At 45.6% G+C, this 14,921-nt stretch overlaps 1 protein-coding gene across 3 annotated transcripts in view; it reads right to left on the reverse strand.

Annotated features, from left to right (window-relative positions):
• FTCD (formimidoyltransferase cyclodeaminase) overlaps positions 1-10,443 on the reverse strand; it is a 38,828-nt gene extending 28,385 nt beyond the window's left edge. Inside the window, exons 1-4 of one of the 3 annotated variants that reach the window (XM_084820373.1) lie at positions 10,308-10,442; positions 6,628-6,811; positions 5,222-5,350; positions 1,753-1,841 (exon numbers count right to left, since the gene is read on the reverse strand). In XM_084820373.1, the coding sequence (XP_084676499.1) occupies positions 1,753-1,841; positions 5,222-5,350; positions 6,628-6,811; positions 10,308-10,361 (456 nt within the window). In that variant the 5' untranslated portion in view covers positions 10,362-10,442. Of the gene's footprint in view, positions 1-1,752; positions 1,842-5,221; positions 5,351-6,627; positions 6,954-10,307 lie in introns of all 3 variants that reach the window. The other 2 variants (XM_084820382.1, XM_084820392.1) reach the window with 2 other exon arrangements.
• Positions 10,444-14,921: the final 4,478 nt, after the last annotated feature.

Raw genomic sequence — 14,921 nt, forward strand, 5'->3', positions numbered from 1 at the left:
AATTTGATATTTTCAATAGCTCTGTAAAAGCTGGACTTGGAAGCTAAAGTGTTCAAGTCATTTTTAGAGATGGGCCATGTGGGCTTTGGATGTTATTTTCATTTCCATTGAAGCCACCATAAGTTAAGTCTGACTTAACTTTTGTTTTCTTCATGGAAGAAAACTCATGGAGAAATGTACATAAAAAGCATTTTGGAATGCAAAATCCACACAGACATTGCAGGAAAGATTCCTGAGCAGGAGTGAGAGGAACCCTCCTCCCCCTCCCCCACCTCCACTCCCCGAGAGAGACTTGGCATTAGGAACTAGTACAAATGTCAGCAAGAGCTTGAAGTTGCAGCCATGGTAGTTCCATTATCCCAGCCTTATAGTAAATGGAAACTAGCTCCAATAAAATCTGAGCATCCCTTCTTAAAATGTCTTCCTACCCAAACTGTCGCACTGATCCTTTGTTCTCAAAGCAGGCCAGGTACTGTTATAAATAGGCTGACCATATTTCCTTGAGACAAAAACGGGATATTGGGATGACAAAAACGGGACGGGGTCATGTAATATTCCGTATTCATGAAAAAGTAAGACGATAAAAGTTTTATTACATGAACATATTGAGCTAACAATTATTCTTCAGTGACAGAATTCGTACAGGGGGACTATTTCACCACGATCGTTCCATGAATATTTCTCCGATGAAATAATCTTACACAGCAAATTTCGGTCTTTCAACACCTTATCATAAAACTTCTCACACTCCATGACACATTTTTGTTTTACAACTAACATAGCCCTCATTGTCTCAACACTTAATCTAGATTTCTCCTTTGACCACATACCGTTCATAACAGAAAATATTCTCTCGACAGGTGCTGCACTTCCTATTGTGTACTACACAATATAACAAAACAACTGCAGTTCCCTTTGTGCTCTCTCAGGCTATAAGAGACCTAAAAAACAACCTAAACTCACTGCAAAAGAACATGGAAATGGGCGCAAATGAGTAACACTAATTTATTACATATACACAAAAAAACACTCATAAATATACACATATAAAATACTCACAAAATACCACATGAGCAGTAACAAATCTGTATGGTATATCACACCGAACACTCTAATGCAGGACTGCAGTGGCCAGTCTGCAGTACTGCAGGACTGCAGTGGCCAGATGCAAAAAATCATAAACGTACACCAAAAAAAAAAAAAAAAGGAACGAACACCCCGACAGCTATCACAAGCCGGTATATGCTAATGTCCCACCAGAGAGTTCCACTGTAATAAAAAAAATAGCTAACAGCCTGTTGAACCGAAATATGAGTCTGGAAAAGTCCAAATCAAACTGAATGTAGGGCAGAAAGAATCTCTATGGGCGGAATGATGGTAGAAATAACAGCCAGACTCACCCTCCTGGCTCCCACACGCTGAATGGGGCTTAGCGACGCCTCTTGAATTCCCCGCCACTGCAGACAAGCCAGGGGCGGCGTCTGATCGTCACTCGCTCAAGAAGCCTGGCCCTGGCTGGACAATGGGAATGGAGCTTCCTCTTTCGTCACACTAGTAGTTTTACTGCACGCATTGATTAGCATAGAGCCTTATGATAAACGTGTTCAGTTTTTTACAAAAAATTAAAAACGGGACAAAATTGACATTTATATTAAAACAACGGGACGGTCGGGAAATAAAAAAAAAATGGTACTGTCCCATTTAAAACAGTACGTATGGTCAGCCTAGTTATAAATAACATAAAAATCTTACTTTCTCAGGGAGGGCTTCATACTCCCCTGCTCGGATGGCTGGCAAAGATCGTCTGCTCTCCTTCAGCGATGCTTCTCCATACAGATACACTGCAAAGAAAGGGCAGCTTTACAAAGAAGGGGCATGGGATCTGGGGTTGTCAGGTTTTGACCTAAAGAACTGAATGTGGCGGGAATGGAAGTCGTGAGGCCTGGCAGCTGTACCAACAACCCCCTGTAGCATCTTCAGGGTCAGCTCCAGGTTTCAGGGGGCCTTTGGGCAAGATGCCTTCAGGGACTTTTGCTCTCTGAGCAGCCCCATCCCCTTTTCATCACTGTTGCCACTGCTCCTTCACTTGCCGTGTCCCTCTGGGCCCAATCCACACCACTGCCCAGACAAAGAGAGCAAGGCTAACTGAGGCTGCTGCTGCTCCTCCTTGTTCCTACCCCTGCTGTATTGCTTGGAAAGTGCACGTGAACAGGCAGCAACAGCAAGAGGGGGGACTAGCAGGGTCAGTGGGCTGTGGGGTGGCAGTGGACTCCTTGCTGGGGTGCGGGATTCAGTACATGCCCGACAATGCCCCACCCCTGAGGCAGGCCCGGTGCATAATGCACGTTAACAGACACCGTTGGCTTCTCCAGCCTGCAACCTGGCAATGCTGTCCCAATGTACTGGCATTGTACATTTGTGTGTGGAGGGGGGATCCAGTTATATACTGAACACCATACCAAAAGCATTGTTGTTCAGATTTAATGTTTTTAAGGCTGCATTCCTAAGGATTCTTACTCTGGCTTCTGTCCCATCACACACAGTGGGTCATAAAAGTATTTGAGATCATGCTATGAATATGGCTGTACATTATATTTAAGCCCATTGCTAAATATATTTAATTGGAAGTATATTTAAATATCATTACACATTATTTAAATACACTGTATTACTGTATTAATTAATACAGTGTATTACTACACTGTAGTAATACAGTGTAGTAATACACTGTATTACTAAAATTAATTGAAATATACTGAGATCCAAATAGTCCCACCTGGGGTGTTTTTTTTTTATCAGTGCATGAATAAATAATTTTATTTTTGTATGTACATTTGAAATGCAACCAGCGAATGGACATGCACACATTCCTAATTTACATAAATATTTGTGCCTCCACTCCCTTAAACTCTACAGCAGGGATAGACAACCTTTTTGGGCCATGGACATATTTGGCAATTTGAGAAACTGTCCTGGGCACCACCACAAAATGGCTGCCATGGGAGGTGTGGCAAAGGACAAGTAACCTGCCCCAAAGTCTGAGTACAAGGCAGAGGTGAGGTCTGAGCCTCTCTCCTTGAACGCACAGTTTTCAGCACCAACAGAAACCCATTTCATCGCAATCCCAGCTACTGGTAAGAAAATGTGTTAATTTTTTTCAAAAGTAGCAGGGGTAAGACACTTTGGTGGGCGCCAAGAAATATGTCTTTGGGTGCATTGGTGAACATGGTGCCACATTGCCTACCCCTTCTCTACAATGTCATCCTAACAGAAAAGAAGAACAATCAGGAGGGCAGCAGTAATCAGAAGCTAGTGCAAAATAGCAAAGCAGTAAAGACCAGGTGCCAATTTTTTTGGCATATTGTATTGGGCAAATAAACCAGGCTGGTACAATACACCTACTGAGAAAGCAAGTTTATTATTTCATTTTTATTCATGTTAAAGCTGTATAAACTGTGCCTCATCCTGAAAAGAAGTTTAGGTAGGTGTACGTAAAGCTACCCAAAGACAACACAGTCAGCAGTATCCAAGCAGGCCATTCCACAAACAGCGCCACTGCTGATTCTGTTCTGCAACCAGCAGCACCACTTGCACAATGGGGATTTAGCACTACCTCTAGGAACCTGAAACAAGTGGAAACGCTTCTGGAATGAGGCAGGTCAATGGAGCTCGCATAAGGGAATGCCGCCGATCATCTCTCCTGCTCCGGAAACAAGCGTTTCCACTTGTTTCAGGGTTTCCTAAAGGAATCACTAAATCCCCATTGCTAAAGATGTTGTGGGAATCTGAGAAGGGGGCGGAGTGCAGCAGACATCCCCCCACTCGGCCTCCCAGCCTCCAGTCCACCGACCGCTGTGCTTCCCCAACTCTGCACACAGAGAGCCAAGCAAACACAGCAGTCCCCACTGGTCTGTCGAGCTGCCATTTTATGTAAAAATGGTGGCTCGGCCCATTTACGCAAATGGCGCCTGCAAAGGGGCCATTTACACAAGATTATGGGTGTAACACACACGTACCAACAGGCATAGGCTCTGGACATGCAGTCCAGATGGTATCCTTAGGAACAGAGCCTGAGCATAAACACACCTGTATTGCCCCTGCAGTAGGCTTCGAACTCTTAATTTAGAGGTGCCAAGATAGTGATAAGCCAGACCCAGGTTTGCTTACAAGAAGACTTTATGGAGTACTTACAGCACACAGGTGTACCCAATGGTTGGATCAGACAGCTTCTCTGAACCCAGAGCCATGGGGTAAAATGGGTTTTATACCATACATGTTAGCAGTGAGGCAGCATCGACTATGTTCCCATCATAGCGTACCAGTGCTTGTTCAGAAGAAAAACAATCCAAACTTTCCCACTACAGACACCTGGTTGCTTGAAGCCAAACAAGCTTCACTTCCCAGGCGCATCCTGATATGGCTCTCTAGCTCATTAGTCTGGAATGTGCTTGAGGCCGCACTATCGCTCTTTGACTCATCCTGGTAAATCAAGAGACCTGTTAGGGAAAACAGCAGCCTTCTGTACCAAAGTCAGAGAGCGCTATGGGGCATCTAAGCCCCTCTAAAACTACTAATAGTTTGGTTCAGGCCTGGGGCCTTACAACACCCTGTGCAGACTTCACCTTGCACACATGGCGATCAGGGCCAGTGGTCAAAATCCCAACTCTACTAACATGCTTTATGCAGCATGACCATGCACACAGGTTGAAAGATAGAAAGACTAACAACAGAGTATTAAAAACGTTTCAAGCTGAACGTTTTGGCTTCCACCCTCATCCGTAGCTGTGCTGTTCACACTATATGAACAACACAGCTACGGATGAGGGTGGAAGCCAAAACGTTCAGCTTAAAATATATATTTTTAATACTCTGTTGTTAGTCTTTCCATCTTTCCTATACAGTTTACCTTAAGACAGACTGCATCCACAGTGGATCCAGAGCCTCCTTGTTGCTTTGCTGTTGTGCTGCTTTACACCAGCCTCTCCCTCCCTCCTTCTCTCCCTCTCTCTCTCTCTCTCTCTCTATATATATATATATATATATAGCATGCATCAAAAGATAACAAAGCAAAGTGATGTGCAAACCAGAACACAAGAAGGGAGATCAAAATTAGAAAGGTGATAAAGAGAGATCTTGAAAGGAAATTCACTTGGTGGCACTTGTTGGCCAGTTGCTGTCTTTCAGACTCAAGATCCTCTTTCTTTTGCTGTGACTAACTCACCAGGCACATGCAGTTCATCTGCTAAACGCTTTCCGAAGAGATTAGCAGATTGAATACATTCTTCCATAGCAACATTCCTCACTGGGATGAATGGGCAAACATCCAGGGCTCCCATCCGAGGATGTTCACCTAAGACAGGAAAGCATGGCTTCAGGAATGTGTGTGTAAAATTAGAAGGGGGGAAAGAAAAAGAGCCATCAGGGTTAAGAAAATATAAAATGCAGAGAAAGATGGATTTTCAGATGTCTGCATATGTTCAATAAACTATATTTGAGGACTAAGCTAACATCCAGGGTACACTGGAGGAAGTAACTGATTAAACACAACGTATTTGTTCTCAGGGTCATTGTCTCCAAACAGTGACACACCAAAAATTCAGTTCTCTGCCTGAAAACATCAATTAGAATGGATATCTTTGATATATTCTGGCAATTTTTTTAATCTTCTTTGGCGCAGAAGATACAAGTTCAGCCAGCACATCAGAAGTGACTTGAGACCAAATTAGATGTGGTAGGAACAGCTATATTTGTTTATTTGCATGTTTGCCACATTGATGTAGAATATAAGGTCTAACTTTTACAACAAAGGTGGCATGTAAGTGGGGAGAACTGAACCTTCCCCTACATTGCCTCTCCAAACTCCATCACCCCAGGTACTTTCCCCAAACCTAGTTCTGGTATCAGAAGTGATCCAGACACAGGGCTCCTAACGCTAGCAGTCAGAAGGCATTGTACAGTTGTTCTGTCTTGTTCTCCTTAATGGATTTTCTGCATTAAGGCAAAAGATGGAAGAAGGAGTAAGAAAACATGGGAGGGCCATGAATAGAAGACGACATCTGTAAATATTCGTGAATGAGGCAGGGCAATGGCTCCATAAAAGCTTTACTAGGAAGTACCCTGAGAAAAAGTCCCTGAAGTGATGGAGCCCAGGGGGAGGGGGTTAAGGTGTGGGGGCGGGGGAGGACACACATCTGGAACCCTGTAGGGTGGGAGCACTGAGGGCTACTTGGAGAGGAAGAGCAGCTGGCATTGAAAGAGCGAAGTACCTCCCCCCCATGCAATATCACACCCTTCCAATATATAAAAAAATGTATGCCCAGGATTCTTTATGGTTACACATATTTGTACATAACGTGCTGTTTGCCCAAAATGTCCACTGAATAATTAAGATCAAGTCCAGATGAAAGGGCAATACACCTTGACACCAGGTACCATTAATGGTTTTGTTCAGAAATCCCAGGCCTTTATGGGTGCACATCGGCTCTTAAAAATAATATCTACCACATCCAGGACCAAGCAAACTGCCCAGGAAGCAGAAAGGGTGTACTATACACCAGCAAGACACCACAAACAGCCTTGTTCAGCTCCCCTGTTCTCCATTATTTCCTCTTATCACACTCTGATTACCTTTATGTTTTGTCATGTCAATGAGTTGAAAAGCTGTTCTGGCTGCATTCAGTGCACCCTCAATCACATCCTCAGGACTCCCCACAAAGGTGTAAACAGTCCGGTTGGTGGAAGGACCTGCATCCACATCCAGGAGCATGCAGCCCTCTGTCTGAGAGATGGCCTTGCCAATGGCATCTATCACCTATGCCAGAGCATAGCTTGTGAGAGACTTTGGATCAGCAGCACCTCCTATTCTGTGCTGGGAGATTCAAATCATGTTCTTTACATTGAAAAGCTTGGCCCTGCCAAGCTACATTCTTAATATTCCATTCTTAAAAGGCATCCTAAAAATAATTTTAGATACATACATTCAGACTCAGTTCATTTTATCTTGCAAAACCTAGGAATGCACCTTCCCTTGTATGGCTTTGAACTATTCAGCAAGAGGATCCACTTGATTAAAAAGTGCAATCCACAAGTGGGTTTGAGCACTCAAGTTACTGTTGAAGTGCACTCACCAAACTGTATACAGATGTACAATCCCTTGTCCATAAGCAAGCTCAGGAAAAACTGGTTTTGTTCATAGCACTGCTTGGCTGGTGCTTGTGACATCACAGACTTACCTTTCCCTGGAGTAGTTTGCAGTTCTTTTAAAATTGATTTTTGTTAACTTTTTAAAGTAAACAAATATTTAAATCAGAAGTGCACAACCTCTGGCCCTTGCCACTCCCTGTGTGGCCCCCAAAGCCAGTAGGGCCACACCCAGTTTTCCCCTGATCAGCTGGGCTGCAGGGTAAATGCTGTTCCCTGGCTTCTGAAATCACAGTTTTCCCATAGTTAGGTCTCATGAGGCAGGGAGGGAGGGAAGAGGTGTCTGTGTGTGTGTCGGGGGAAGAAATAGCATGTGTAGGAGCTTGTGTACATGCATGCATGTGCGACCCCTGGCACCTCAGCCAACAGGGCTGGAAATGTTGTGCCACATTAAAAAATAAAATAAAAAGGACAGCCTTTTCTAACAGTCCTTAGCATGAAATTTGCCTTTTCCACAGCTGCCCCGTATTAAGTTGATGTATTCACTGAGCTGTCCTTCATGTCCCCCAAGTTCTCCTTCCTGGTTAGTCACCACCATTTTAGACCCCATTGGTGTTATATGTGAAGTTAGGATGTTTGGCCCCAATGTGTATAATTTTAAACTTACTTATATTGAACCTTATTTGACATTTTGCTGCGCAATGCCCATTCACCCAGTTTGGCGAGATCATTTTGGAACTCTTTACAGTCTGCTTTGGTTTTCATCACCTGAATCATCTGCAAACTTGGCCATCAGGCTGCTCACCCTTAGTTCCAGCTCATGTATGAGCAAATTAAAAAGCACAGGTCCCAGCAAGGCCAGCCCTCTGATAAGGCAGTGTGAATCCCCCGCCTCAGGCACCACTGCCTGCCACTGCAGCAAATTCCGCAGCAGGAAAACAGGCAGCATGGCTGTCTGAAGCAGCTGCCCACCCAAGGCCTCATTCCAGAAAGGCATTGGGATGGCTCCCTGGAGAGCCCTGCTGGCTGCTTTCCTGCTGCAGTAAATGAAGCAGATGAACCAGCATGAAGGTGGCCAGGGCAGGTTTCCAGAGCAGTCAGTATGATGCTTCCAGAGTGAGGCATTAAGCCAGCTGGTGCTCTGGAGAGTTGCACTAGCTTCTTCCCCACCAGGCCCCAAATGCCTTGCTCTGAGGAGTTCCTTCCTCAGACCAAGGCACTGAGGGGGAAAGGAGCACAAGGAGGTGGGTGCAGGGGAGGAGGAGACCAGGTGTTTTGCAAGAGGACTCAAGTTAAAGACTTCTGTGCCACCTATCAGATGCCTTAAAAAAAAAAAAACCCTCAGGCATTAATTTCTATGGTGGGATAAAAAGTTGGTCAAAAGTCAAAGGACACCGTTGAGTTGGTGATCAACACTGCAACATTGGTTTCGACCCCTTATGAATTAGGGCAGAAGAGAATGGACTGCAAAAAGCACAGACAGTGATAATTACATTAAGGTTTCAATTTATTTATTTATTGCATTTATATATTTATTGCATTTATATCCCGCCTTTTTTCCTCCAAGGAACTCAAGGCAGCGTACATCCTCCTCCTTCCTCCATTTTATCCTCACAACAACAACCCTGTGAGGTTGGTTGGGCTGAGAGTAGGGGTGGACGAAAGGCACTTACCTTTCTTCGAAGCTTGTTCGCGGTGGTGGGGAGGCGCTTTGCTGCTCCCCCCGTGAAGTTCAGGCCGGGGGGGGAGGCTTCCCGCCTCGCCCCGGCCGAAATTCAGGCCGGGGGGGAGGCTTCCCGCCTCACCCGGCCGCGAACTCGAAAGTTAAAAAAAAAAAAAACGCCCCCGTGATAGGCTACGTGACGATTAACGTAGCCTATCACGGCTAGATCTGCAAAGAAGTCCGCCATTAGCGTACGCGCTTTTTTTTTTAAGTCACCTGTGATAGGCTACGTGACGATTGACGTAGCCTATCACGGCTGACTTTGCAAATCTAGCCGTGATAGGCTACGTTAATCGTCACGTAGCCTATCACGGGGGCGTTTTTTTTTTTCTTTGATTGCAATGGCGGCGGCGGCAGCCGGTCGAAAGACCGGCTGCCGCTCCCGCCCCGCTCGAACACCCGCCGAACCGCCGGCCGGACCCGCCGCCGGGAGGGACATTCGGCGAAGGTAAGTCCCGTCCTGGGGGGGGGTGCAGAGGGTGGGGGGGTGCGGAGGATTTCTCCCCGAAACTTGTTCGGGGGGCCGAACACGTTGGCGCTCGGCCCCCCGAAGTTTCGGGGAGAAATTCTCCGCCATCCCTAGCTGAGAGTCTGTGACTGGCCCAAAGTCACCCAGTGAGCTTCCATGGCCGAGTGGGGACTAGAACCCGAATCTCCCGACTCCCAGTCCAGCACTAAGTAAAGTCATTACGCTGACCATTGTTGATAACAAAAGCACTCTGGCACTGGTAGATTAATTAACACCTGTAGTGCAATTAAAGAAAAAAACATCCTGATTCAGAACTGAACTTCTTGTTAAATTATAAGTCAGCACTGTCTCATTAGAGTCGACCTTTGAAGTTCCTTTGTTGACAAATTGCCACTTCGAGGCCAGCAGCAGTAGCCTGAGAGACTGAAATATTCTCCCAATGGTTTTTTTAAATATTGCCATTTCTGATGTCAGATTTGTATCCATTAATTCTTTTGCACTGCCCTGAGCACAGTGAGAGGGGAGACACTTCTTCCCTTTTGCTTACCTCCCTGTGTGATTATGCAGGGGGGGGGGGGTTTACAAAGCAAAACATTTTGTAGTAGTGGGTAAAGTTTTCCCTCAAGAGACAGAGGGTTTATAATCTAATTAGGGAGTACAAAAAGTGCACTTCATTGAAGGGCTGCAGGTGGGCATTGAGAAAAGTGAGTTCCCAAAGATATGAACTGAAAAAAAATGGCACATCAAAACATTTAAAAAATATTCCCCACCCCCACCCTATTAATTCAATTTGTGCTATTGAATACATTAGAGTTTATTTACTCACAGAAAATCCAAACTCACTGCATATATTTAAGATACATAGATATAGAAAATATGTCTTCGCAAAACTAACTTAAAATGGATTTCATGACTGGCCAGTATCTATATTGTCACAAACTGGTCTCCTTATACAGAAAAGGATTCAAAACTTACCTCTTTATTGTTGCCTTCAGAAAAATTGGGGACACACTCAACTAATCTTGACATTGCTCTATGGTGGATTTTCTAGATGTGTGAGAGTCCTGGATGTTTCCCCCCCTTCTAGCTGAAAAATGTAACTCTGGGATCAGGAGACTGTATGACTTATTGCCAGTGACCTTTCTCAATCTCCAGGGTTTTTTATTAACTACCCCAGACTGCATGAACTAAAAAGAAACTTGCCTTACCAGACTGGCACTTTGGACTGTTCTTTTCCTCTGTTTTTCAAGCCTGGACATGGATCTGGCTGTGTTCATCATTGTTATGATAGTGTGATTCAACAGCAGAATTTAAGGGTAGAATGTTACTACAAAAACATTCTAAAATCATCATACTATTCTCACAAGGAGAAGCCACAGCACAGTGAAAAGAACTGCATGAAAAAGATGACACAGACTATATGTGGAGAGTAATAATGACAACGTTGCCTGTTTGAATGAAAGAGAATGCAGTTAGTAAAGAGGACTGATTCACAGGACCGCTCTGCATGTATTTGACCTGTGCACATAACAAAATTCTATGACATGTCTCAATTGTTCATTATAAGCATAAACCAGTTTTGCTAACCATCATTCAAACCATCTGAAGTTTCGCAGCAGTGTGTAAAATTGCAGTTTGAATTCAATGTGAAACACTCATGGACTTCCCTCCCAGGGTTTTTATATAGCAGCTTCAGAAGGGGTTATTTTCTTTGGAACCACACTCGGGGGGGGCTTAACTATAGCCCCCCCATACTGTTCAGATGGGGGAGCTCCATGGCAGCTTTCAAAACTAGGGATGTACGAAAGGGTGTACCTTTTCGAAGGGTGACATTCGCAGTGGGGGGGAGGAGTTCCGTCCCTCCCCCCAAAATTCTCTCTGGCCAGCTCTGCTCCGTGGAGATTCCGCAGAGCCGCCAGCCGGGGCCACCTGCAGCCGGACATCCGGCCGCTAGGCAGCCTGCAGGGACACAAATGGTCCCTGTATTTTGCCGTGATAGGCTACGTAAATATTTACATAGCCTATCATGGCAAAAAAAACAGCGGATGCAAATGGCAGTGGCTATGGCGGCCGCCATTTGTGTTCCCTTTTTTTGGCTGTTTTAGCCTATGTAAATATTTACATAGGCCATTACGGTAAAAAAAAAAAGGGGGGGGGAACGCAAATGGCGTAGTGGCTGCCATTTGCGTTACTTTTTTTTTTTTGGCCGTTAATAGCCTACGTAAATATTTACATAGGCTAAAACAACAAAAAAAGGGAACACAAATGGCGGCCGCCGTAGCCACCGCCATTTGCATCCGCTGTTTTGTTTGCCATAGCCGCCGCCATTTGCATCTGCTATTTTTTTCTCTTTTTTTGCCGTGATAGGCTATGTAAATACTTACATAGCCTATCACGGCCTCCGCAGGGACGCAAATGGCGTCCCTGCATTAGCTGTGATAGGCTACGTAATTATTTACATAGCCTATCATGGGTATAATGAGGAAGCGAATGGCGGCCGCAGACACGGCCGCCATTCGCAAAGCAGTGCAAATGGCAGCAGGTAAGTGCTCCGTTTCGCACGCCTTTCATGGGGGGGGGCGGGGGGGCTTCGTTCCACCACGGATTTCACGGGGCTGAATGCACTGGCATTTGGCCTCACCAAGATCCATGGCAGAATTCTCTGACATCCCTATTCAAAACACATACACTTGCACAAACATGAATACACATTTAACATTGCATGTAGTTCGGGAAGAATCCAGAATCTAGGGGCTGATCTACATTGTGCCCGCCATCGCAATGAATTCGGTGTCCCATCAGGTTAAACGCTCTCGCATTAAAATGTGATTATTCACACTCACCCATTTTCCCTGTTGCAGTGCTTCATCAAATGCACGAGCTCGGTTCACACTCGAGTGCTGTGCTGTTTTCCTCCTGTTTTCCTGCGCGCGCTTGTCTGATCTCGGATGCTAAGCGGGGTCGACCTCGGTCAGTAGTTGGATGGGCGACCGCCTGGGAATCAGGCTTCCTGCATTGAGCAGGGGGTTGTTGTATCCCTTCAAATGAGACTAAGTTTTACCCCCTCCTATCCCCCGCTCCGGATGTTTCTTTTTAAATTAAGGTGTTATCCCCGCAGAATCGAGGATTCGAAGCTTCACAACTTCGAATCTTCGAAGATCATGCCTGAATTAGAAAAAAAAAAACATTGCGGAGAAGCCCTGATTCTGCAAGGATAATGCCTGAATTAAAAAAAAACACATCCTGAGCGGGGGATAGGAGGGGGTAAAATTTAGTCTCATTTGAACAGATAGAAGAACCCCCTGCTCAGTGCAGGAAGTCTGATTCCCAGCGGTCGCCCATCCAACTACTGACCGGGGCCGACCCCGCTTAGCGTCCGAGATCAGACAAGCGCGCGCACATCCAGCCTTTTGCTTGTTGCTGAGGAAATGGGGGCTGCTGAGGAAGCTATGCGATCAGTAGCCGGAAGAAGACATGGGGCTGTTGAGAGCTGTGATTGGACAGGAGGGAAATACAAACACCACCATATATGGACAGGTGGGGGAGGGGTCTACTACTGGATACAGTAGCGAAGGCAGAAAATCAGAGCACATTAAGGGGAAATACCAGGATATTAGGGTATTGAAAGCGGGAGCATGGAAATGGGAAATTCCGGTTACAATTCAAGGCAGATACTGCGTAGTGTGAAAGGTGGGCGGTGAAACCTCACTGGAAGCGAAAAAAGGTGGTAAGTGTAGATCCAGCCTAGGAATCGAGAGTTTGGATGCACCAGGTCTGCACATATTGTTGAAATGTTGCCCCAAGAAAACTGGTGGTGTTAAACATTTTATGACCTATGGATCAAAAGAAAACTGTTCCACATTTTATTATCCATGAAGCAAATGCATGTGTAACATGAGAAGCTCATATGCGATTTTGTGAAATCATGGGATGTATATACCTGTAAGAATTGGCTAATATTTATTTCTTCTTCCTGTTCTCCAAGATGAAGTCCTCTGAATCATCTTGCCAAGTCTCTGTCTTTATGCTTGTCTATTTGTTCTTTCATACAGAGGGAATCTGGACACCAAAAGGGAACATGCCTTTTTCTGACAGCTTGTAATAATTTTTTTTCAAGAAAGCAGACTGTTCCTGTGCTTGCTTATCTTGGGCACATTGCTTATCCTATTGTTGCTATAGGAAATGGCATGGAAGAACAAGAAGAATCACTGGTGGTTTGCAAAGCCAGATTCTTCTTCATTATACTTATGAACAGCTGAAACTGCAATTCTCAGCAGACCAGCAGTAGACCAAGGATTACTTAGCCACTATTTCTACCTGCATAATGCAGGCATGCATCTTGCAACGCAATGTTGGCTCCAGATTTTGGGAGGCCCTTGAAGGGGGCCCATCTTCGCTGTCTATTCGCTTACCCTCTCCCTCCAGGCACAATCTGCACCACTGCCCAGAAGAAGAGATCAAGGCAAAGCCAACCTTGCTCCTTCTTGCTCTTGTCAGCGCTCATTCACTCAGAGAGGGCCGTGCATAAGGCAGCAACAGATGCTCGTCCTGCTACAGCAGCTACAGCATTCCACACCGGTGGACAGGAGTCATGCTCTAAAGCAGCGGTCCCCAACCTTTTTGGCACCAGGGACCGGTTTCGTGGAAGACAATTTTTGGTCTTGCCGGCTGGTTTTGCTGGCGGACCTCCGGGATGGTTTTGCTGGCAGACCTCCAGCTGCTGGGACGCAAATGCGTCCCTGTTCTTTGCAGTAATAGGCTACGTAAATATTTACATAGCCTATTACTTGAAGAACAGGGATGCAAATGGCGTCCGCATAGCGGACACCATTTGCATCCCAGCGGCCAGAAGTCCGCCAGCAGCCGGAGCTGTCTGGCAGCTCTGCAGACTCTCCATGGAGCGGAGCCGGCCGGGGCTGGTGAGGATTCCTGGGGGGAGGGATGGATCGCCTCCCCCACCCCCGTGGACCCCCGCGGACCCAAAGTAAGGGGGTTTCACACACCCCTATGGCCCAGTTCCTAACAGGCCATGGACTGGGACCGGCCTGGGGCCCGGGGGTTGGGGACCCTTGCTCTAAAATATACACATTCCAAAACAGTAATGTAAGGTCAAGCATCTTTCCCCATTTGAAAAGCATCAGCTCCATATGACTTTTTAAATGGAACCAAAGAGTAGAAACTCTCACCAGGGAGAAGGCTCAGCTGGAAACAAGACAATGCACAAAAATGCACCCAGCATCTCCATTTTGACTTCTCAAAGGCTGCTCAGTGGCACAAATGTGCTGAAATAAAAGTGGAGGTGGTTATAGGCCAACTCAATTTAGCCAATGCAAAAGGAAAGTCTCTGTAGTACTTATGAGATGTCTGGTAACTAACCACCCAAAGATTTGCACCAAACGTGTGTGTAATCAAGACCATTCTGATTATTCCTCTGCCTAGGAAATATCTGGCAGATCTCCACCATTTTTTGCCATAACCATTCACTGACCGTGGCAGATGTCCACTTGCCCAGATAGGCACAGCACAGCAGCATACTGGGGAGATGTCCTTTAAAAAAAAACACAGGATGCCCTGCAATGACAGCGTATA

This window comes from Heloderma suspectum, chromosome 1 (assembly GCF_057233095.1).
Source record: "Heloderma suspectum isolate Gila_16-S chromosome 1, 16-S_ref, whole genome shotgun sequence".
In the NCBI taxonomy this organism is placed as follows: domain Eukaryota; kingdom Metazoa; phylum Chordata; class Lepidosauria; order Squamata; family Helodermatidae; genus Heloderma; species Heloderma suspectum.